This window comes from Myotis myotis, unplaced genomic scaffold, assembly GCF_014108235.1.
Source record: "Myotis myotis isolate mMyoMyo1 unplaced genomic scaffold, mMyoMyo1.p scaffold_m19_p_17, whole genome shotgun sequence".
Lineage (NCBI taxonomy): Eukaryota > Metazoa > Chordata > Mammalia > Chiroptera > Vespertilionidae > Myotis > Myotis myotis.
In genome coordinates this window covers 7,148,474-7,169,117 of record NW_023416321.1, presented here as the reverse complement: position 1 = coordinate 7,169,117, position 20,644 = coordinate 7,148,474, and the positions used below count along the sequence as shown (strand labels likewise).

At 62.0% G+C, this 20,644-nt stretch overlaps 3 protein-coding genes across 3 annotated transcripts; 1 reads left to right on the top strand and 2 right to left on the bottom strand.

Annotated features, from left to right (window-relative positions):
* Positions 1-397: 397 nt before the first annotated feature.
* On the bottom strand, positions 398-5,660 carry KRT17 (keratin 17). Its single transcript, XM_036339032.1, has 8 exons — positions 5,125-5,660; positions 3,976-4,058; positions 3,453-3,609; positions 2,763-2,924; positions 2,010-2,135; positions 1,698-1,918; positions 1,572-1,597; positions 398-624 (listed from the first exon to the last, which is right to left on the bottom strand). Exons 1-8 carry the CDS (start codon positions 5,566-5,568, stop codon positions 530-532), a joined length of 1,314 nt encoding a protein of 437 aa, XP_036194925.1. The 5' UTR covers positions 5,569-5,660; the 3' UTR covers positions 398-529.
* Positions 5,661-7,637: 1,977 nt separating this feature from the next.
* Positions 7,638-14,960, bottom strand: LOC118671192 (keratin, type I cytoskeletal 42). Its single transcript, XM_036339031.1, has 8 exons — positions 14,346-14,960; positions 12,024-12,106; positions 11,736-11,892; positions 10,488-10,649; positions 9,764-9,889; positions 9,305-9,525; positions 8,060-8,109; positions 7,638-7,940 (listed from the first exon to the last, which is right to left on the bottom strand). Exons 1-8 carry the CDS (start codon positions 14,808-14,810, stop codon positions 7,843-7,845), a joined length of 1,362 nt encoding a protein of 453 aa, XP_036194924.1. The 5' UTR covers positions 14,811-14,960; the 3' UTR covers positions 7,638-7,842.
* Positions 14,961-16,480: 1,520 nt separating this feature from the next.
* Positions 16,481-16,818, top strand: LOC118671195 (60S ribosomal protein L37a-like). Its single transcript, XM_036339034.1, has one exon. It carries the CDS (start codon positions 16,481-16,483, stop codon positions 16,757-16,759), a length of 279 nt encoding a protein of 92 aa, XP_036194927.1. The 3' UTR covers positions 16,760-16,818.
* The last annotated feature ends 3,826 nt before the right edge of the window (positions 16,819-20,644 follow it).

Here is a 20,644-nt window from a genome sequence, read left to right as displayed (position 1 = left end):
TCTCGGAGGAGGGACCTTGAGGAGCAATTGAATGCAACATCCCGTGGGCCTCTGGCTCCCACACCTGAAATCTGCTCACCCATTTATGGATGAGAGAATGAGGCTCAGCAAGGGGAAGCGACTGCCCGAGGCCACAGACCCACTTAGAGGACACGAAGAGGCCACCTAAGACCCCCCATACACTGGCAGCACCCTGGTCTGGCCCGGCCTGCACCACCTTCCCTGGGACCACCACACACAAGCTCTGCCCAGACCTACTCCTTACCCTGGTCCGAGACTCTAAGTCAACAACAGTGGGCTTCTGCGGACTCCTCCCTGTCCCATCCCCCGGCTCCGCTTCCGTTCACCCCTCCCTCAGGGGGCCCCCTCAGTGGCCACAATCAGGGGGCATTCCACGTCTGAGTCAACAAGTTTTATTGGTCAGGCACGGGGTGTGGGAAAGGGACGGGAGCCATGGGGCTCAGGCTGGGGAGGTCGAGGCTGCAGGGCTGATGAGGGCCCTGGGGGGCGGGACAGGTGAGCAGGGTCCTCAGCGGGTGGTCTGGTGGATCTGCTCGCGGGAGGAAATGACCTTGCCGTCCTGCACCTCTTCCACAATGGTGCGCACCTGACGGGTGGTCACGGCTGCGGGAGACAGACACTCAGAGGGGGGCAGGGGCCCAGAGAGCCTGGCTCACCCCACCCCTGAGAGGAGCCCGCTCTTTCCACCACAGCCACGGTGTCCACGCCTCTGCTGGCTCCTCGGCATCACATCCACACTGTCCCTCTGCCCTCATGGCTCCCTCCCTTCCAGCTTGTCCCTCTGCTGGTGCCCCAGCCCCCCAGGTGGGTGGGGTGATTCTGACCCACGTGTCCTTCTGCAAGAGCAGCACCTCGCAGACGGGGTGCCCACAACATGGGTCTACTCCATTTCTCTGCAGTTTCCGGGGCATGGACTGTGCTCCTGTCTCCCCCATCAGCCTGGGCGGGGCTCTCCAAGGCCTGCACCTGGTCCCCATCGCCTCCATCAGGCTAGGGCTGTGGTCGGCAAACCGCGGCTCGCGAGCCACATGCGGCTCTTTGGCCCCTTGAGTGTGGCTCTTCCACAAAATACCACGTGCTGCATGTGGCTCACGAGCCACGGTTTGCTGAGCCGCAGTTTGCGGACCACGGGGCTATTGGGTTATGTTCCCTGGGGTCCAGAGGACAAGGACCAAGCCCCTTTCTCCCTCCAGGCTAGAGTCCAGTCTGCTTTCGCTCATCTGCAGGGTCTCAGAGCAAAAGTCATGAGACCTGGTCCCTGCCTCCCCATCAGAGGACGGCCTTCAGAGCTAGGACCAGGTTTCCCCCATCACACTAGGACTCCAGGATTAAGGACCATCTCCCTGCCCTGCCCCCATTGGGCCAGGCAGTGTCTCCCTGTCTGATTCCCCTGAGCATCAGTCCTGAACCCTACTGGGTCCCTTCTCCCACCCTCACTAAGGATCAGCCATCATTTCCTGGAGCTCCGGGGGACCCTCCCCCAGCAAGGTGCAGATGGGTGCCTGCCCCGTGCTGCTCCACCCGCAGAGACCACGGTCCAAGATTCTTACGTTCTTTCGGCTTGTACTGAGTCAGGCTGCAAAGAAAACAGAGAAGGGAGATCAGATATGGGTCTTCGATCTCCAGCCCCGCCCCCAGCCCCAGGCCCACAGCCCTGGCCCCAGGCCCCCACTCACTGGGCGTCCTCTCCCTCCAGCAGGCGGCGGTAGGTGGCGATCTCCTGCTCCAACCGGGTCTTCACATCCAGCAGGATCTTGTACTCCTGGTTCTGCTGCTCCATCTCACAGCGCAGCTGGGCCAGCTGCTCCTCCACGCTACCAATCAGCCCCTGGATCTGGGACAGCTGCACGCAGTAGCGGTTCTCCGTCTCCGCCAGGCTGCCCTCCAGGGATGCTTTCTGCAGGGGTGCAGGAGGAACAGGGTCAGAGAGGGTGGTCGGTGCCCCCAGCAGGGCCCGGGGCCCACCCCAGGCCTGGCCGCACCCCTACCATGCTGAGCTGGGACTGCAGCTCGATCTCCAGGGCCTGCATGGTGCGCCGGAGCTCGGAGATCTCGCTCTTGCTGCTCTGCACCAGCTCCGTGTTGGTGGCCACCTCGCGGTTCAGCTCCTCGGTCTGCAGACAGAACACAGGACGGTGCCGCGTGAGCCTGGGGTCCCTTCTCCAAGTCAGACAACCACCACGCCCTGCATATCCTCAGCCCAGGACCCATTCGGTGCCCAGACAGGCACATGGGGCCCCCCCACGCCCCATAACCCCCTGACCTTGTCCGCCTTCCTGGCCTCCCCTGGGCCCTCTTCCTAAACCTGACTGTGCGGGGAGTGTCTCTCATCAGCTTCCCACTTCCCAAAGTCCCGAAACCTTGGGAATATGTTAAGTTTTATCTTTAATCCCTATAGGTGGAGGGCACAAGAGTAGGAAACTTGAGAACCCTAATGGGTCCCTTCCCCCTCCCCTGCTAAGGACCGGTAGCCAGGACCCTGGTGCCATTCTTGACTTCTTGCAGGAGAGGTGGAGGGTCCCGGGGCCTTTATCCTCTGGCTGTGTTCTTGAGTGGGGCTCCCCGCCCACCCCCAGATCCTAGCTTTAGCTGAGCTCCCAGCCCATTGATGCCATGGGTGAGCCTGAACTCCTGGGGTGCACTTGGCTCACTGAGGAGAGGGTGCCCCCAAGATGCCAGGCCCTGGGCTTGCGGTGGGGACTCGGTTCCTGCACCCCATCGCTGGGAGAGGCCTCTGGTACCTTGCTGAAGAACCAGTCCTCGGCGTCCTTGCGGTTCTTCTCGGCCATCTTCTCGTACTGGTCACGCATCTCCGACAAGATACGGCTCAGGTCCACGCCCGGGGCAGCGTCCATCTCCACGTTGATCTCGCCGCCCACCTGGCCTCTCAGGGAGTTCATCTCCTGTGGAGGACGGGGACTGTGGTGTGGGCATCCGGGCCTGCCCTGGCCTCTCACTCCAGCCCTTCCCACACAAGCTCTCCAGACCTCTCCCTCATTCTGCCTGCCCTCTCCCCTCTGACCCTCCTAACGACTTGTTCACCTGCTCTGTATGGGTTCTGCCTCCCCCATCAGGCTGTGGGCACCCTGAGGGTAGGTTCTGTGTCTCCCCCCAAAGATAAAATCTCATTCTTGGGCCTGTGCCCCCAGAATATCCCCTCTAATTTCCAAACTTCTGCATGGGGCCCAGATTCAAGGGTCTGGGCTGGGACAAGGGGACCTCTTCACTTCTACCCTGTCCTTGGGAGGGAGGTTAAAGCAGGGGAGGGCAGAGGAGGCCTCATGGGCCCCTGGGAGGTTCCTCCGATGCAGGGGAGCAGGAAGGAGGCTGGCCTGCATGCTGGCTCTGGACCCCCGGGATCAGGGCTCCTCAGACAGGGCAGCCCTGTCAGGTGGCCAGCCCTGGAGCCCCTGCCACCCCCTCCGCCTCACCTCCTCGTGGTTCTTCCTCAGGTAGGCCAGCTCCTCCTTCAGGTTCTCGATCTGCATCTCCAGGTCGGCCCTGGCCAGGGTCAGCTCGTCCAGCACCCGGCGCAGGCCGTTGATGTCGGCCTCCACGCTCACACGCAGGGCCTGCTCCGTCTCAAACCTGCAAAGGGAACCAGAGACTTCCATGTGGACACTGGGACTGGCAGGTCCAGGTCCTGGCCAGCACCCTGCTTTCGCCAGGGCTCCACGGGCTTATGAAGAATGATGGTGGCGAGGAGTGGAAGCAAAGTCCAGCCTGAGGCCCTGGGAACAGGCAGGGCAAGGCCCTACTCCGCCTCGCTTCCTACCTCTCCCTCCTGCCTCCTCGTCCATCACCTCAGCCCTGCGACCTTCAGAATCTGCTGCATCCTGGACTAAGAGGTAGAATCCCCCACCCCCAGCTCCTGGCCTGTATCACAAGCAACCCAGGGTCCCAGGGTGGGGAGGGGTGCCCCAGTGCCTCCCCAGCTCAGTGGCGAAGGCTCACTTGGTACGGAAGTCATCAGCAGCCAGGCGGGCATTGTCGATCTGCAGCAGGATACTGGCGTTGTCCACGGTGGCCGTGAGGATCTGGGGAAGTGGGGGAAGAGTCGGATCACTGGGTGCGGGTGGTTCAGCCCAGACCAGGGTTCTGAGATGGGCCTTCCTGCCGGGGGCCAGGATGGGGCCGCCTTCTTCAGGAAGACTCCCTTCCCGCCCAGCCTCTCTCCTTTCTTGTGTGTAATTGTTGACAAAATCCATGCCAGTGAGAGTCTAATGCGTTGAAACTTGCCTCCTGTCCCCCCAGGACCTACCTCCTCAACACAGACTCCCAGAGCAGGCAGCCTGGGAGCTCTCAGGCTGGGAGCCCGAGAACAGAGGTGGGAGGGGAGTGGGGTGGGGGGATGCCTCCAGGCAGAAACTGTCCCAGAAACCCAGAAAGCAGAGGGGATGTGGGCAACCCCCACACTTTACAGCTGGGGACATGGTGCCCCTGAGAGTCTCCCCCAAAAGGGAGGCTAAAAGAATCCTCACTAAAGAGTATTTTCCAATCAGAAGTCTCGACTCCTGCTAAACCTTGGCTCAGGACTCCAGTGGGCAGCTCTCCCCACCCCAGGGTTTGCTAGGCCCAGTTTTTGAGGGAGCAGCAGGAGGGATGGGGAAGCCAGAAAAAATCCCCAAATAAGGCTTGCAAGAGGCCTCCTGAGGCCCCGCCCCCTCTCTCCTGTCCCCGCCTCCCAGCAGGTGCCATGGGATGCTCACTCAGACCCCTGACCCCACCATTGCCCCAAGCCCCCTAGGGCTCCGAGGAGAGAGGTGCCCACATACCCAGCAAATTCATGAGCCCGCCCAGCCCTCCAGCTGTGTCCATTCGCCTTATCCTATCACTCATGAGGTGGCAAGAAGCTCTGTGATAAGGACACGGAGCCTCGAAGGAGCCCCCTGAGACCTGTTTGCCCCTGGCCCAGCCTGCTGCCCCCCAAAAACGAATAACATGAGCCACAGAGCAGCTCCAAGGTGGGCTCCCAGAGGCCACGCTGGAGCCAAGCTGTCCTGGGCCCCCTGAGGCCCTGTGACAGCCCCCAGGCTGGATTCCAGGTTGGGCAGGAGATGTGGGAGAAGCCATGGTCCCCACAGAGCCCTCCCCAGTGCCCACCTTGTTCTTCAGGTCCTCGATGGTGTGGTAGTAGTGGCTGTAGTCGCGGGCGGGCCCCGGGGCCTGCTTCTGGTACCAGTCCCGGATCTTCACCTCCAGCTCCGTGTTGGCCTCCTCCAGGGCGCGCACCTTGTCCAGGTAGGAGGCCAGGCGGTCGTTGAGGTTCTGCATGGTGGCCTTCTCGCCTCCCGCCAGCAGCCCGTCGACACCCCCGAAGCTGCTGCCATAGCCACTGCCAGAGCCGAAGCTGTAGCAGCTGGAGTAGCTGCCACTCCCCATGGCACTGCCCAGGGCGCTGCCCAGACCACTGGCGGACCCCAGCCTGCAGGAGCCGGCACCCAGGCCGCTAGACAGCCGGCAGGAGGTGCGGGACGAACCGCCCCCCAGGCCGGAGGAGCCCTTGATGGAGCTGGAGGAGGTGAACTGGCGGATGGTGGTGGTCATGGTGGTGGCAGCGGGTGGCAGGCAGGCACAGAGCGAGAGGGCTGGAGAGGAGAGAAACCTGAGGTGCCTTTGTGGCTGGGGCTCGCCTGCCTCCTTTATAACAGGCTGAGTGGTGGGCGGGGGCTGCGATGACAATAGGCTTCATCCTCTTTCCATTCCCCTGGGCTTTCATCACCCCTGGCGGGCGGCCAGCTCCCAGGTGCCTGTGGGCCCCCTGCCCTCCCACCACCCGGGCTTTGCCTCATATCTCCGAACCCCTATGCTGGGTGTTTGCATATGCGTGTGCGTGTCTCTGTTCTTAAGCCCGTCACCTGTGATTCAGGCAGGCCCTCGAGCTATGCTTTCCCATGACCTAATACGGGGAAGAGGAGAGGCAGGACGTCACCGTCCCAGGCCCTTCCAGGGGAAGAGGAGAGGCAGGACGTCACCGTCCCAGGCCCTTCCAGGCGGCTGCCACCCCAGCCCAGCCCACCTGGCCCCTGGGCCTGGTAGGGGAAAGGTTGGGGAACCCGGCAGCTCCCCCACCCCCAGCCTGAGGTTACTGTCCTTCAACGCACCGGCCCAGGACTGGGGGCTGGGGAGGCAGCGAGGATGGAGCCCCCATTCCGCTTGGCACCTGAACCTAAACCACCAGGCTCAGCACACAACAGAGTCACGCTGTCAGTCTCAGATGACCACCCCGTGTTATAGCTAAGGAGACCGGGGCTTGAGGGGGATCGTGTCCTGCTGCCTCCCACACCTTCAGAACTAGGCTGGCAGCGTTTCACTCCTCATCCCACAGCTCCAGACCCTTCCCCAAGGGGCCAGGCACACTGCCCCCCCCTGCCCAGCCCTGACCCCAGGGGAGCGCTCCCAGGGGCTACAAGTCCATCTGGCCAGTGTTCTGACCTGTCCCAACCCCGGGACTCCCTAACAGGGGCGCAAAGAGGAGCTTAGCTACCAGATGGGGACATGATCACTGCGGGGAGCGCCTCGTGGTAAAAGGGAACTAGGAGAAGTGATGGCCAGGCCCCCTTCCACCTCCCTAGCCCTCCTACACCCCAAGAGGCCTCAGGGTAAGGTGAGGGCACACACCTTCGCATTCCTGAGACCCTCCCAGCCAGTCCCCCCATACAGGTCCTTCCCCTGACATGGCCCTTCGGGATGGACCCTGAGCCACCCTACAGCGCTCCCCTGCCCTGCCTGGGTCCCAGCACCCCAGCGCCCCAGCAGACAGGTTGGGCGGAATGTGGTCGTGTCTCAGGCTGCCGATGGCTTCCACTTCCCAGGCAGGCCCGGACAGCCCCCGCCAGCAGCCGACAGAGATTCCCCAATAGCCCGGCAGCTGCCAAGCCACCAAAGCAAACAAGACAGCCCCCCACACTCACTTACACAGCGGTCACCCCGCCCCACACACACCCCCGAGCTGGGCAGAGCCCGTCTGGTTTCCTGGGCTGTGCCGCTGCCACCTCCTCTCACCCATCCATGTCCCGGACCACCCTTCAGGAAGCCCTGCCCGGCCTCTCTCCCCAAGACGGAGGCGAAGGCGGGAGCGTCTATAATAGGCACAGCTCCCTGGGAGCCCTAGGGGCCCTCCCAGGGGCCAGCACAGGCAATGGCGACCCCAGGGGCTGCTTCTCAGACACGGTCCCAGCTTCTGGGGCTGTCCCATCCCTGAGCCCTAGGTCCTCCTGCCTCCTTCCCTCTCGTCCTCCCAGGAGCCCCAGGCCTGTTTGAGGTGGGTAGAACTGGTTGGCAGGTGAAAAGCACCACCCCCCATAATTTTTAAAATACATTTTTATTGATTTCAGAGAGGATGGGAGAGGGAGAGACAGAAGCATCAATGATGAGAGAGAATCACTGATGGGCTGCCTCCTGCATACCTCACACTGGGATGGAGCCCGCAACCTGGGCATGTACCCTGACCGGGAATCGAACCGTGACCTCCTGGTTCACAGGTCGATGCTCAACCACTGAGCCACGCCAGCCAGGCATCCACCACCCCAAAATTTAACAGACTCTCCTCCCCCCCCCCAGTCCCTCAGCCCACACCGCCCCACACCAATGACCACACTGGACCCCAGGAGGCATTGAACTTCAGGCCAAGCTTTAATAGTGGTCACTGGGGCCAACTCAGGAGGCCCCCGTGAGGGCTTTGGGAAGCAGGTACAGAAAGGCAACAGCTCTCGGGCAGTGGCCCCGACGGGCGCATGGGGTCAGCAGTAGCGTGCGGGGGGCTGGAGGCGAGGGCTGCCCCGTGACCCTCGAGGCTGGGCTGTTGCAAGTGGGAAGGGCTCAGTGGGTAGAGCGGTGGACCTGCTCCCGGGAGGTGACCACCTTGCCATCCTGGACCTCCTCCACGATGGTGCGCACCTGGCGGCTGGTCACCGTGGCTGCAGAGGGAAGGGGGGTGGGGCAGGGAACCTCAGGCCGGAGCCCCTCCCCCATCTCCCACAAAGAAGGGTCCTCCCACTCTCCCGCCTCCCCTGGGCAGGATGGGGCTGACTCTTACCTTCCGGTGTGGGCTGCGAGGCCAGGAACGAGGAGTACTGGTTGGCCAGGCTGCAGGGAGGGAGAGGGGACCTGTCAACCCAGGGGTGATGCTGGGAGCCCTGTCCCCCGGGAGGAGAAGCAGCTGGGGAGCCCCAGGGTGAGGGGAGAGAGGTCCCAGAAAACCAAAGAGGAATCCCAGCTGGGAGTGCACAGAAAAGAATGGCAACCGCAAGGGTCAAAGGGCACAGGCCCGGTGGGCAGGAGTATGGAAAGGGGCCACCCCAACAGAGGCCCAGAGGCCCTTTGCAGCTAGCCAGGGATGTACAAGAAGCTGAGCACGTTTTCCTGTACCTAGAAGGACCCCACAAATAGACTCAATTAAAGCAAGAGAGACTGTGGTTAGACCAGTGGTCGGCAAACTCATTCGTCAACAGAGCCAAATATCAACAGTACAACGATTGGAATTTCTTTTGAGAGCCACATTTTTTAAACTTAAACTATATAGGTAGGTACGTTGTTATTAACTTAATTAGGGTACTCCTAAGGCTTAGGAAGAGCCATACTCAAGGGGCCAAAGAGCCGCATGTGGCTCGCGAGCCGCAGTTTGCCGACCACGGGAAAGGGGACTTCACCATCTTCAGGATACAGAAAAGCTGGAGCACATGACTAAGGACAGTCTCAGCCCCTGTACAGCAGGGCCCAGATCCACCTTCCCAACTCCAAACCAGATGCCGCCCTGGTCCTCATCCCATCCTGGGTAATGGCGTCGCCAACCACAAGTCATGGGACCCAGAAACCCAGGCTCATCGTTACCCAGGCCTTCACGTGCTCACTCAGCACTGATTGAGTCCCGCTGTGAGCCACGCTTGCCCCCACGCCCAGGCCTTTCCCTGCCCCTGCCCCTGCCCCTGCCCCTGCCCCTGCCCCTTACCCTGCCCCTGCCCCTTCCTCAGCCTCCCGGCAGATCCCCGTGCCCCCCGGCCTCGCTGATGCAGCTCTCCGTCTGAAGCCAGAGTGAAGGCTCTGAGACCTCTCGATCATGCCCATCCTGTGCAGAGCCCCTCCCTGGCACCCGCATGCCTACACCACCTAGTCCGCTGGCTCTAAGGTGGCCTTCAGTGCTCCTCTCAGCCGGACCCCAGCCAGCGGTCTCTGTGTCGCCCCCTGCAAGCCTCCACACTTCCTCCTGGCCTTTGCTGGGGCTGCCACTGCAGCTCAATCACCCCTCCCTGGGCGAAGCATGTGCCCAGGCGCCCCCACTCACTGGGCGTCCTCGCCCTCCAGCAGGCGGCGGTAGGTGGCGATCTCCTGCTCCAGCCGGGTCTTCACGTCCAGCAGCACCTGGTACTCGTGGTTCTGACGCTCCATGTCACAGCGGAGCTCGCCCAGCTGCTGCTCGATGCTGCCGATGAGCCCCTGCAGCTGGGCCAGCTGCGCCCCGTAGCGCGCCTCGGTCTCCGCAAGGCTGCCCTCCAGCGATGCTTTCTGTGGCCAAAGTGCAGGGGATGGATAAGACCGAGGCGGGACCCTTCCCCACCCAGAGGAGCCCACCGTGGGGGGTTGTGGGTGCACCCAGTAGCTAGGCGGGGTGGTAACTGGGGCAGCAAGGGGCCATGTCGCTGGGTGAAGTGACATTTGTGAGGGAGTCTGGTTCTCCGAGTGGAGATAGCCCTGGGATGGCAGGGGGGAGGCAGGGAGGGGAGGGGAGGGACGGAAGCCCTACCATGCTGAGCTGGGACTGCAGCTCAATCTCCAGGTTCTGCACGGAGCGGCGGAGCTCGGAGATCTCCGTCCTGTGGCTCTGCAGGGCCTCGGTGTTCGTGGCCACCTCGCGGTTCAGCTCCTCGGTCTGGAAGCAGGTGGGCCGTGGGGGCTTGAGGAGGCTTGTGGACATGGGGCCGAGGGCAGGGGCCACCCCTAAGCCCTGACCTCCTGGACTTGCTCTGTCAGCACCTCGCTGGCCTCTGTGGGGCCCCAACCCTCGGTGGCCACATGGGTGCACACAGACACCCTGGGTGCCCACATGGGCCCTCAGCGGGATCCGCCCTGCTTTGCGGGCATCTGCATTAGTTGCTGCCCAGGGAGCTGCGACATTGGCCAGACAGGCCTGGGTTTTATCTTTCTGTGCCTGTTCTTGTCGCTTCTCTGTGTGTCTTCTAAGGGTCTGAGTTACACATCCAAACACACACATGCCTACAAAGGCCTGTGCGGGAGGAGCCCTCGCTGCGGGGGAGACCTGGTTCCCCAGGCCGCACCCGAGGGTGGTGTGACCCTGGGGCCTCTCCAGGCCTCACGATCAGCTTCTAAACTTGAGGGTTGGTCCAACTGGTTTCCAAAGGCCCTTCCAGATGGCACAGGCTGTGCGGCTACACGTTCTCCGGCCCACACTCCGCACTCCGCACATGCACGCACAGGTGCGCGCACACCTGCTCACGCGGGCCACCCACCTTGGTGAAGAACCAGTCCTCGGCTTCCTTGCGGTTCTTCTCCGCGATCTTCTCGTACTGGTCGCGCATCTCGTTCAGGATGCGGCTCAGGTCCACGCCGGGGGCGGCGTCCATCTCCACGCTGACGTCCCCGCCCACCTGGCCTCGCAGGGCGTTCATTTCCTGGGCAGAGAGGAGAGCAGGCGCTCACCCAGGGCCACCTGGGGAGAAAGCCTGCGGCCCGCCTTCTCCACCTGGGGGACACAGGTGTCAATGACAGACGGACAGACAGACAGACGCAGACAGGCCAACAGCTCCTCGCCCTGAAGGTGGAGGCAGAGGTCATGGCTCCACTCACTGTGCAGCGCTGTGGATATCAAACATCTTCCCCACACACACTCAGGACCCATCCCCCGTGTGTGCTGTGTGTCCATCCCTAACTCTCTGTCATGAGAGGGCACGAGGCAGGACAAGCTCACCACCCTTGTCACCCACGGCCGGCCGGCCATGCGGCACAGCAGGGGGAAAGCAGCTGCAGGACCAGACCTCGTTAGGAAATGCAACCCCTATCACCAGCCTCAAAGCCAATTGGAGACACTTGCTGGGCTTCTGATACTCGGGGATCGGGCTCCCCCAGCTCAGGGCAACCCAGAGGTCAGCTGAGAAGGAAGCCACAGGCTCATTAGTCCCCCTACAGGGCCTTGGGTTGAGTCTTGGGGTCCCTGGGATCCAGAGTTCTCTGAAAAAGGAGGTGGGAGAGGTGGCAGAGTGGTGGAGTTGGCGCTGGATGTGGACATGGTGGGACAGATTGGAGGGAAGATGCCTGTGCAGCCTTGGATAAATCCCTCAGCCTCTCTGAGCCTCCGTTTCTTCACTGGTAAAGGGGAGAACGCACACCCTTCTCGCAGCGCTGGTTGGTGTCAGCTGAGACCATTGCTGTGAATCACTGTGTGCTGGGAAGATGACTATCACCACTGTAATTAATTGTAGTAATCAGCATGCCTGTTCCTCGTCTGCGATCTCATTAGATCGTTAACTGCCACCACACAGTGAGCCGTGCCTTCGGGGACATGGGAAGTATCTTGGTGGGGAGAAGGCCCTCCAGGCCTCCCCCGGGCCCCTCCGAGGGTCAGCCAGGTCAGGGCCAGGCACCCACCCTGGATGGGCGCTGGGTGCAAAGCAGGGCCCCGGCCCAGGCAGATGGGGAGGCCCCAGCCTTGCTTGTCCCCAGGCGAGTTTCTCCTGCAGTCACTCCCCTGCTGGCCTCACCTCCTCGTGGTTCTTCCTCAGGTAGGCCAGCTCCTCCTTCAGGTTCTCGATCTGCATCTCCAGGTCGGCCCTGGCCAGGGTCAGCTCGTCCAGCACCCGGCGCAGGCCATTGGTATCGCCCTCCACGCTCATGCGCAGATTCAGCTCCATCTCATACCTGGGAGGGGTGGAGGCATGAGCCATGGAGGCCCACAAGCCCCCCACCCCTCCCCCACCTCGTGCACACAGAGGGCCCGGTGATGTGCACAGCTGGACCCACCGCCAGCAGCCCCGGAGGCCCAGACTCACTTGGTGCGGAAGTCATCGGCTGCCAGGCGGGCATTGTCGATCTGCAGCACCAGGCTGGCATTGTCGATGGTGGCGGCCAGGATCTGGGGGAGAGCGATGATGGGCTCTGTGAGCAAGCACCCTCAGCAGCCCCGGGAAGACTCTGCACCCCTCTCGCAGCTCTTTGGAGAGTGTGCCGAGTGAAGGAGGGTCCCTGTGGTGTGGTCTCCTCCTCTGAGGACCCGGCTGGGGGACTCACAGAGTGGTAGGGGCACTGTGCCCAGGCATAGGTAACCATGATGCCAGGGGACCCACACATACCCCTCAACAACCATGGGGTCACTCCCCAAGCCACCTGGACCTGGCTCCCTCTTTCCCAATGAACTTTACCTCTAGACTCAGTTGCCACCTCCTCCAGGAAGCCCTCATCAGTTCCTCACCAGGGTCCCTCCTTCTGGACATACCTCCTCCCTGCCCCTCTCTCTTTCACAGCACTTCTCCCGAGTGTGATTTTTCCATGACTTTTTAAATTCTTTCCTCCTCCCATGAACTCTGAGATTCAGGGCACAAGGCTACGTCTGTCTCCTTCCCTTTAGAATCCTCGGCTCTGGGCGTAGTACCTAGGCCAGGGTGGGTCCCGAGGAAACACTCGTTTAATTAGGTGATTAATTAATTAGTGAGGTTACCACTGGCCCCACCGCAAACCTGGGGCAAAGTTTTCCTTTCCCACTGGGTCATCAGGAGGCTTAAATGCGAACAGGGGAGACTCAGGAAGGAGCAGAAGGTTCGTTATTATTACTGCTGCTGTCATTGTTGTTGTGAGAAATGCCCAAGAGAAACTCCAGTCAAGACCCATGGAGTTGGTGGGGCGAGCGAGGCCCAGACGGAGCAGATTAGCGGGGTGGAATTTGGAATTTTTGGAGACTGAGGGCTGAAGTGTAGAAGATGTAAGAGAGGGAAGCTTCGGCAGTAGGCTCACCCTGGGTCAGGCCCTAGGTTTCCAGACTGAGCCGGGGCCAGTTTGCTAGCCACCCCAGGCCTCCGTGGGTCTGTCCCACTCACCTCCCCGCTCAGAATGGGGTCCGGCGAGGGGCCGGGGCCATTGCCAAAACCCCTGAGGGGCACAGTGACTCAGAGGGAGGAGGCCTGGTGCGGGGTTCACTGGGGTTGGTGGTGAGGAGCTGGCTGACCCCGAATGGATTGGGGAACACACTGACTCACCAGGGCTCCCCAGGGCGCCCCGCTGCCCAGACCAAGCCCAGTATCTGATCTGGCTCTCCCAGGAGCGCTGCTGCCAGGGAACTGCAGGAATTCCCCGCCTGGCGCAGGTCCCAGGCAGGAACCCGCAAAGCCCCCAGAAAGGCAGCAACACACCTGGTTCTCCACCAGGAAATGGAGCAAGTCTGACCGCGGGCGCCAGCCAGGCCACACCCCTGCTGCCCTCGAGCCTGGCTCTCTGGCTCTCATTGACCTCCCCGCTGCCTCTAGGGGTTGCAACACTAGGACCCTGCAGGGGCGGGTTCGTGCAGAAAACCCAAGTGCCACGTCCACAGAATGCCAAGGCCATGTTCTTAGAGGGAGGCAGGGAGGGAGGAGAGAGAGAGAGAGAGAGAGAGAGAGAGAGAGAGAGAGAGAGAGAGAGAGAGAGAGAGATCCATCAGACTAAGAGAAATCCCTTCCCTGAAGTTTCCAGTCTGAGAGGAAAGACACAGCTCCTTCCTTCCAGACCCGCCCCCCAACCTGCCAAGAGAGACGCGGGCTCTGCCCTCAGGAAGCCCCAGACTGACCCGCATGGAGGGAGTGAAGAGGACCCACAACAAAGGCAGCGCGAGTACCTGCCAACCTCAGTGAGATCCGCACAATGAGCAGGGCATAGACTGAACCTCAACGTGTTGAAGGAACCCCAAGATCTGGGGGGAAGAGGCAAGTGCCATCCATCCAGGAGGACTGCCTGGAAGAGGTGCCGCAGGCAGAGCCAGAGGGGCCTGGCTCTGCCGCCTCCCTGCTCACATTCCATCCCCCAGCAGCCAGCACCAACCTCTCCCCCGCCTCTGCTCCTTTGCCTACACCATCCTCTATACCTGGGATGCCGTCTGCTGCCTTTGAGATTCTGAGCCCCCCCACCCTGCTGCTCCTCCATCACCACCCCAACACGCACCCCCCCTCAGAAAGTGAGAACTCCAAACAACCTCCCTGCATGGGGTGTCCTCCAGGCCTAAGACCAGGGAGTGAATGAATGATGGAGACCTAAGATAGGAATGTTCACTCAGGTGGGATGGGATGAGTCAGAAGCAGGTACTAAGGGCAGAGGGCAGAGGGCAGGGAGCTGCCTGGTCCACGCACCTTGCTCTTCAGCTCCTCGATGGCCTTGAAGTAGTGGCTGTAGTCCCGGGCAGGCTCGGGGCCCTGCTTCTTGTACCAGTCTCGGATCTTGACCTCCAGGTCGGCGTTGGCCTCCTCCAGGGCGCGCACCTTGTCCAGGTAGGAGGCCAGGCGGTCGTTGAGGTTCTGCATGGTCTCCTTCTCGCCGCCCCCCAGCAGGGCGTCCGACACACTGTAGCTGGGGCCGTAGCCCCCACTCAGGTTGCAGGAGTAGCCCCCGCTGTAGCCACCCCCCATGCCCGCCATGAAGCGGGACGAATTGACCGACATGTTGCCACAGCTCCCGGCTCCCAGGAGGCTGGGGGCTCGGCAGGCGCCCCCGACGCGGACCGTGGACACCCGAGAGAAACCCCCGGTGGGCATGCCCAGGCCCTTGATAGAGCCGGAGGTGGAGAACTGGCGGAAGCTGGTGGTGGTGGCAGCCATGGTATTCCCTGGCCAGGAGCAGAGCCTGGTCTGGACAGAGACCCTGGGCAGCCCTTTATAGCCGGGCTGTGGGGGGCTGGGCCCCTGGCCCTTGAAGTCAGAGCCAGAACCCCAGCCCGGTAATTTGCTTCTGTATCAACCGCCCAGGGCCTGGGGCTCAGGCTGGACATGCTGAGTGCACCCCCCAGGCCCCTCTCCTGCCCAAGCCTGGCCTGGGCCCCGGCCTCTTAGGAGCCCATTGTTCACAAACAAAGGTGGCGTTGGAGCCGCAGCCCCAGGCTAGGGTGATCCTGCATCCGCAGCAGCGCAGCAATTAGGCCTCTGAGCTCATTCTGGGGGGAGCTGGAGAACCCAGCCCAGGGAGCCAGAAAAGGCCGGAACAAGGCTCCACAGGCCTGAACCCCTGGGGCTGCCCTGGCCCCCCACCCAGCATTCCTGGTCCCTAGGAGATGGTGAGAGACTTGGGGGGGGGCACCCTCGCCCAGGTCCAAGGGCCCTAAGGAGCCCCTCAGGCTGAGCGGGCGAATCCGCCTCTAACCTGGGGAGCCCCCAGATCTCTTGGGGTCCTCCCAAGTCTGTGGCCCTGGGCTGGGGAGCCCCTTACCTAAGGGGAACAGACACACTGCTGGCCTCTGGGAGCTTTGGATCCAAGTGTAATAGGAGGTCAGGCCGTGGGCCTCAGCTTCCTCCTCGGTAAAATGAGGATAATGCCTGTCTCCCCGTCTCTGGGGGACTCTGCAGAGGAGGGTTAGGGTGACCACTCCTGCTCATCCCCTCCCCGCCCCAGTACCTGAGAAAAGCCATTCCCCGCGGGGCCCCCCCGCTAGGAGGCATGAGGGGGAGAAGCAGGGTCCCTCCGTGGGCTCTACCCCTGCGCCCTGCCCTGCGAGGGAGCAGCAGGATCCCACATCCTGGCGGTGGCTGGCACCCGCCACCGCCTGCCGACAAGGCGATTACCAGCCTAATCTCGGCGGCGCTAATGATTTAGGCCCTGCCAGGGCGCTGGCGTCACGGGGCCTGTCTGCATGGGGAGCTTCCAGGGAAGGCCAGGGCTCGCGGGCTGGGCAGGGGAGGGCGAGCCCGGTCCCCCGGGAAGCTTGCGGGTGGCCTGAGCGCTCCGCCACACACAGGAACGGGGAGGGAGGCCGGGTTTCCATGCGGCTGGAGCTCCTTTGATGAGACTCGACTGCTGGAAAGACTTTCTGGTTAGAGAGTGGGTGGCCTCTTACCCACGGTGTTTCCTGGCTTGAAGAGCGGAGACAGCGCGTGCCCTCCGGGAGAGAAGGGACGAACCCCAATCTTATCCTGCTTCCGCCCTGCCTAAGACGTCTGGGGTTCTGAGGGTGGCTGGGGGGTGGAGGGAAGGGGCTCAAAGCCACGGTCAGGCCACTAGGGTTGCTCCATGAGGTTAGACATCAAGGAGGACTTCCCGGCCCGGCCGGCGTGGCTCAGTGGTTGAGCATCAGCCTGTGAACCAGGAGGTCACAATTCCATTCCCCGTCAGTCAGGGCACATGTCCAGGTTGTGGGCTCCATGCCCAGTAGGGGGTGTGCAGGAGGCAGCCGATCAATAATTCTCTCTCATCATTGATGTTTCTGTCTCTCTCCCCCTCTTCCTTCCTCTCTGAAATCAATAAAAATATATATATTTAAAAAAAAAAAAAAAAGGACATGGCTAAACGCACCAAGAAGGTCGGAATCGTCGGTAAATACGGGACCCGTTATGGCGCCTCCCTCTGGAAAATGGCGAAGAAAACTGAAATCAGCCAGCACGCCAAGTACACCTGCTCCTCCTGTGGCAAAACCAGGATGAAGAGGCGAGCCGCGGGGACCTGGCCCTGTGGCTCCTGCATGAAAACCGTCGCTGGCGGTGCCGGGACCTACAGCACCACTTCTGCCGCCACAGGAAAGTCAGCCACTGGAAGACGGAAGGAATTGAAAGGCCAGTAGAAGCTCCACAGTTTGAAACATTGCGAGCCTATAATAAATGGGTTAATTTATATAACAAACAAAAACAAAACAAAACAAAAAAAGGACTCCCTGGCCCTCCAACACTGTCTCGGGGGGAGAGGGAACCAACAGAACCCGAGGTCACCCAGGCGCGACAGCGGCAGGCCTTGCCCCGGCGGTCACCCTCACACAGGAGGACATGCAGTAAAGAAAGAGCCCCCCCAGACACCCCTCCCCCCCAGGGCTGACTGCTCCCTCCCCTCCCCCAGGCAGGCCTCACTCCCTCACACAGGGATGCCCACCTTCCAGCACTGAACCCGGAGCAGAGCAGGGACCTGGGGAGGGGCCAGGCCGGGAGGCACCAACTGTCCTCAGTGCCTCCCCCTGGAGCCCACCTCCGAAGCCCCAAGACCTTAGCCTTGAGGCTCAGTTTAAAGGGGCAGAGAGCCTGGCTGGTGTGGCTCAATAGTTGAATGTCCACCCAGGCACCAAGAGGTCGCCGGTTCAATTCCCGGTCAGGCCACATGCCCAGGTTGCCGGCTAGATCCCCAGTGTAGGAGACAGCCGATCAATGTGTCTCTCCCGTCGATATTTCTCTCTCTCCCTCTCCCTTTCTCTCTAAAATCATTTTTTTTTAAATAAAGGGGCAAAGAATCTGTCAACCTTTCCCCTCCCTTCAAAATCACCAAGCCCTCGGCCCCATCACCACCATTCGCCCCTCTCCAGCTCCCTCCCCCTGACGTCAGGCTGTGTGCCCAGGACTGGGCCTCAGTTTCCCTGCCACCAGTGACTCTGGGGCCCTTTGCCTGGCTCTGTGGAGCCCCCTCTGGCAGAAAGGCCCCAAGTGCTGAAGGACAGGCCCCTCAGCCCCTCTCCCCAGGTGAAAGGGCAGGGTCAGCCCCCAGGAAGGCCGCCCGCCCCCCCGAGTGTGCGGCCATCCCTGGCAGGCCCAAGGAGGCCAGCCATGCCTCCCTCCCAGCCCAGGGTCAGCCCTCACCAGCTCTGCCCATCAGCACTCCCTGGGAGGAAACTCAGTCTCAGGGTGCCTGACCCGGGCATTCGCGGCAGAGCCAGCCCTGGACCCAGGGCCCAAGCAGCTCCCACACTCCCTGCCGGGGAGGAAGGCCTGGCAGGAGCCAGACAGGTCCTCTCAGCCTCCATGCCTCCTGCCCGGGCCTGTCCTCCACCCCAGCAGGGAGAGGCCCCTGGCAGCCAGGCAGCGCGGGGCCCGCAGCCCCCGCCGTCGTCAGCATCTTGGCCCACTTAGAGGATGAGAGGAAAAGGCGGATGAGATCCAGCCCCAGAGGCTTCTGGGAATTCAGCACACGGTGGCGGGGGGGGGAGGGGGGGGAAGGGGGCAAGAAGAGGAGGCCCCAGGGAGTGGCTCCCAGCATCCCCCAGGGACCTCACACCAGCCCAAGGCTGGACTAACTCGAGGTCACCAGTCTCCTCTCCGGGGGTTGCTCACAGGGGTCACTGGGACAGGACCAGGTGCTGCGGGAGGGTCCCTGGGACCCCCAGGCCCCTTTGATGGCGATGGGGGCACAAGGTCTAGGTGACCTGAGGGCCCCAGGACACAGCTGATGTTCCATAAGGGCATATTGATGTTGATGGAGCCAATCCATAGCTGCCCAGCTGACCCTGGCTCCTACAGGACCCCACGCATAAACTATCACCCCCCTGGTTATGCCCACCCCACCCCCACCCCCAGCCCAGAGCAGCAGGTGCCCTGTAGGAGCTCGGTGAATCGCTGGGGTCATGAGCCCGGGCCGTGCACTGGGATGAAGACAGGGACCCAGGAAGGGAGCGTGTGGTCCCATCAGGTGAGGCCCCTGAGGCTGGGATGGGCTCCCAGCTGGGGCCTTGTTTGGTTAGTGAGAAGAGAACCCCACATTCCTCAGGGATCTCAAAGACCCTCCCTCCACCCCCAGACCCCTGCCACTAGGGGGCCTGCCAGCTCCTTTCCCTGGACCCTGGGATGGGCTAGGCAGGGCCACCAGGAGCTCATAGGCCCCCCCACCCCTTACCTCACCCCCGAAGCACTCCCACAGAGCCAGACATGCCCTCGGAAGTGCACCCTCCCAGCCACACCTGCCCAGGCGGGATCCTCTTCCTCCTCCATTCTGTTCCCTCAGCCTCGCTCCTGAGGCCGGCCCGCCCAGGTCCACCCACTAACGATTTGTGTGTAGCTCCCATTGGGGACCCCACCCTCTGCCTCCTGGGGGCGGTGGGAGATGGGGAACTTTCCCGGGGCTCTGGGAGCCTCCTCCCAGCGAGGAGAGTGAGAAGCAAGGGTCCCCCAGGGGTCCTGTGACGGGTGCTCCCCCTGGGGACAAGCAGACTCAGCCCCGCCCCTAATTGGTTTCCAGGAACCATCCATCTAGGTTGAACCCAAGACACAGGATACAGACACCTGCTGACACCTCGCCCTTCCAAGCAGTGACGTCATTGCCCAAGGTCCCTCCCCAGAAAGGACCCGGAGGCCTGAGTGCCCCCATGGGACCCAGGGCAGGGGAGGGCAAGGGAGGAAGGGAGGGCCAGACCAGAAGGGAGGGGTGGGGAGGAAGTCTGGGAAGGGGACCCTGAGCCTGGCCGAGGCACATGTGGGACCTCTTTCCGCCTCCCATGGGCTGGAATTCTCCCACCCCCCAGAGCTGCCTTCTCCACCTGCCCTACCCCCCTCTCCCCCTTCCCTCCAACTCTCACCTCTCCCTTCCCCCCACTCCACCTCGCTTCCCCACTTCAGCCTGAGGGAGGTTTGGGGGAGATGAGAGTAAAGCTCAGTCAGGCCCCCGCTTCAGACCTGGGGCTCACCCCTTCCTCGCTGTGCCCCGAGGGCCTGGGGCAGTTCCGGGCTCCATCCAGACCCCAGCCTTCCAGGGCCCAGTTCTTGGCCCTCTGTGCCCTTCTATGCTTGTTGTTCCTATTAATCCACACTCATTGGTGCCCGCTCTACGGTGCTGGAAACTTCCTCCAGGGGCAGGCGTGGCCCAGGCTCCCCAAGAGAGAGGCTTTGTCTCTCCTTTCAGGTTATTTTTATTTATTTATTTTTATTGATTTCAGAGAAGATGGGAGAGAGGGAGAGAGAGAGAAACATCAATGACGAGAGAGAATCCTTGATCGGCTGCCTCCTGCACACCCCCTACTGGGGATCGAGCCTGCAACCCGGGCATGTGCCCTGACTGGGAATCGAACCGTGACCTCCTGGTTCCTAGGTTGATGCTCAACCCCTGAGCCATGCTGGAAGCTCTCCCCTCAGTTTAGACACTTCCTCAAGGTAGCAGCTACGTCTACCCCCAGCCTGGGAACTGGCTTTGGGTGGGGTGTGTCTCCTTGGGGGAACCCCAAATATTCTGAGCATGGTTTGTGTCCTTCTTCCTTCACTTCACAGAACTTGGCCCTTTGTCTCGGTGCTGACCACCCAGCCCATCACTCTGTGTCCCACATGCCTGACCAACAAGGCGGAGGATTGAGGTGTGGGGGTTCAGGGAGGAATGGAGGAGGGTTAAGGATCAGAGCGGGGAGGATCTGGGGGCAGGATCAGCAGAGGGAAGATCAGGGAGGAGGACCAGGCCAGGAGGACGACGGATGGAGGACCCATGTGGGCACCAGGGGGCAGAGGGGCCTGCTAACCCAGTGTTCTCCTCTCAGGACGTCTACACTGGAAGGGAGGACGTCGTCCTTTCCAGGGCAGGACAGGAGGATGGAGCAGGAGCACACCTGTGCAGAGGCCTGGCCTCACCCCTGCCCCTAACCAGCTCCTCCCATCAAGCCCTGCCTCCTCCTTGGAAACTACCTCCCCGCTCCCCCCCAGAAGCAAGGGCCCTCTGCCTCAGGACCCCGGCCCTGGGGGCTTTTTAACATTTCAGGTGTGGAACCCTTTCC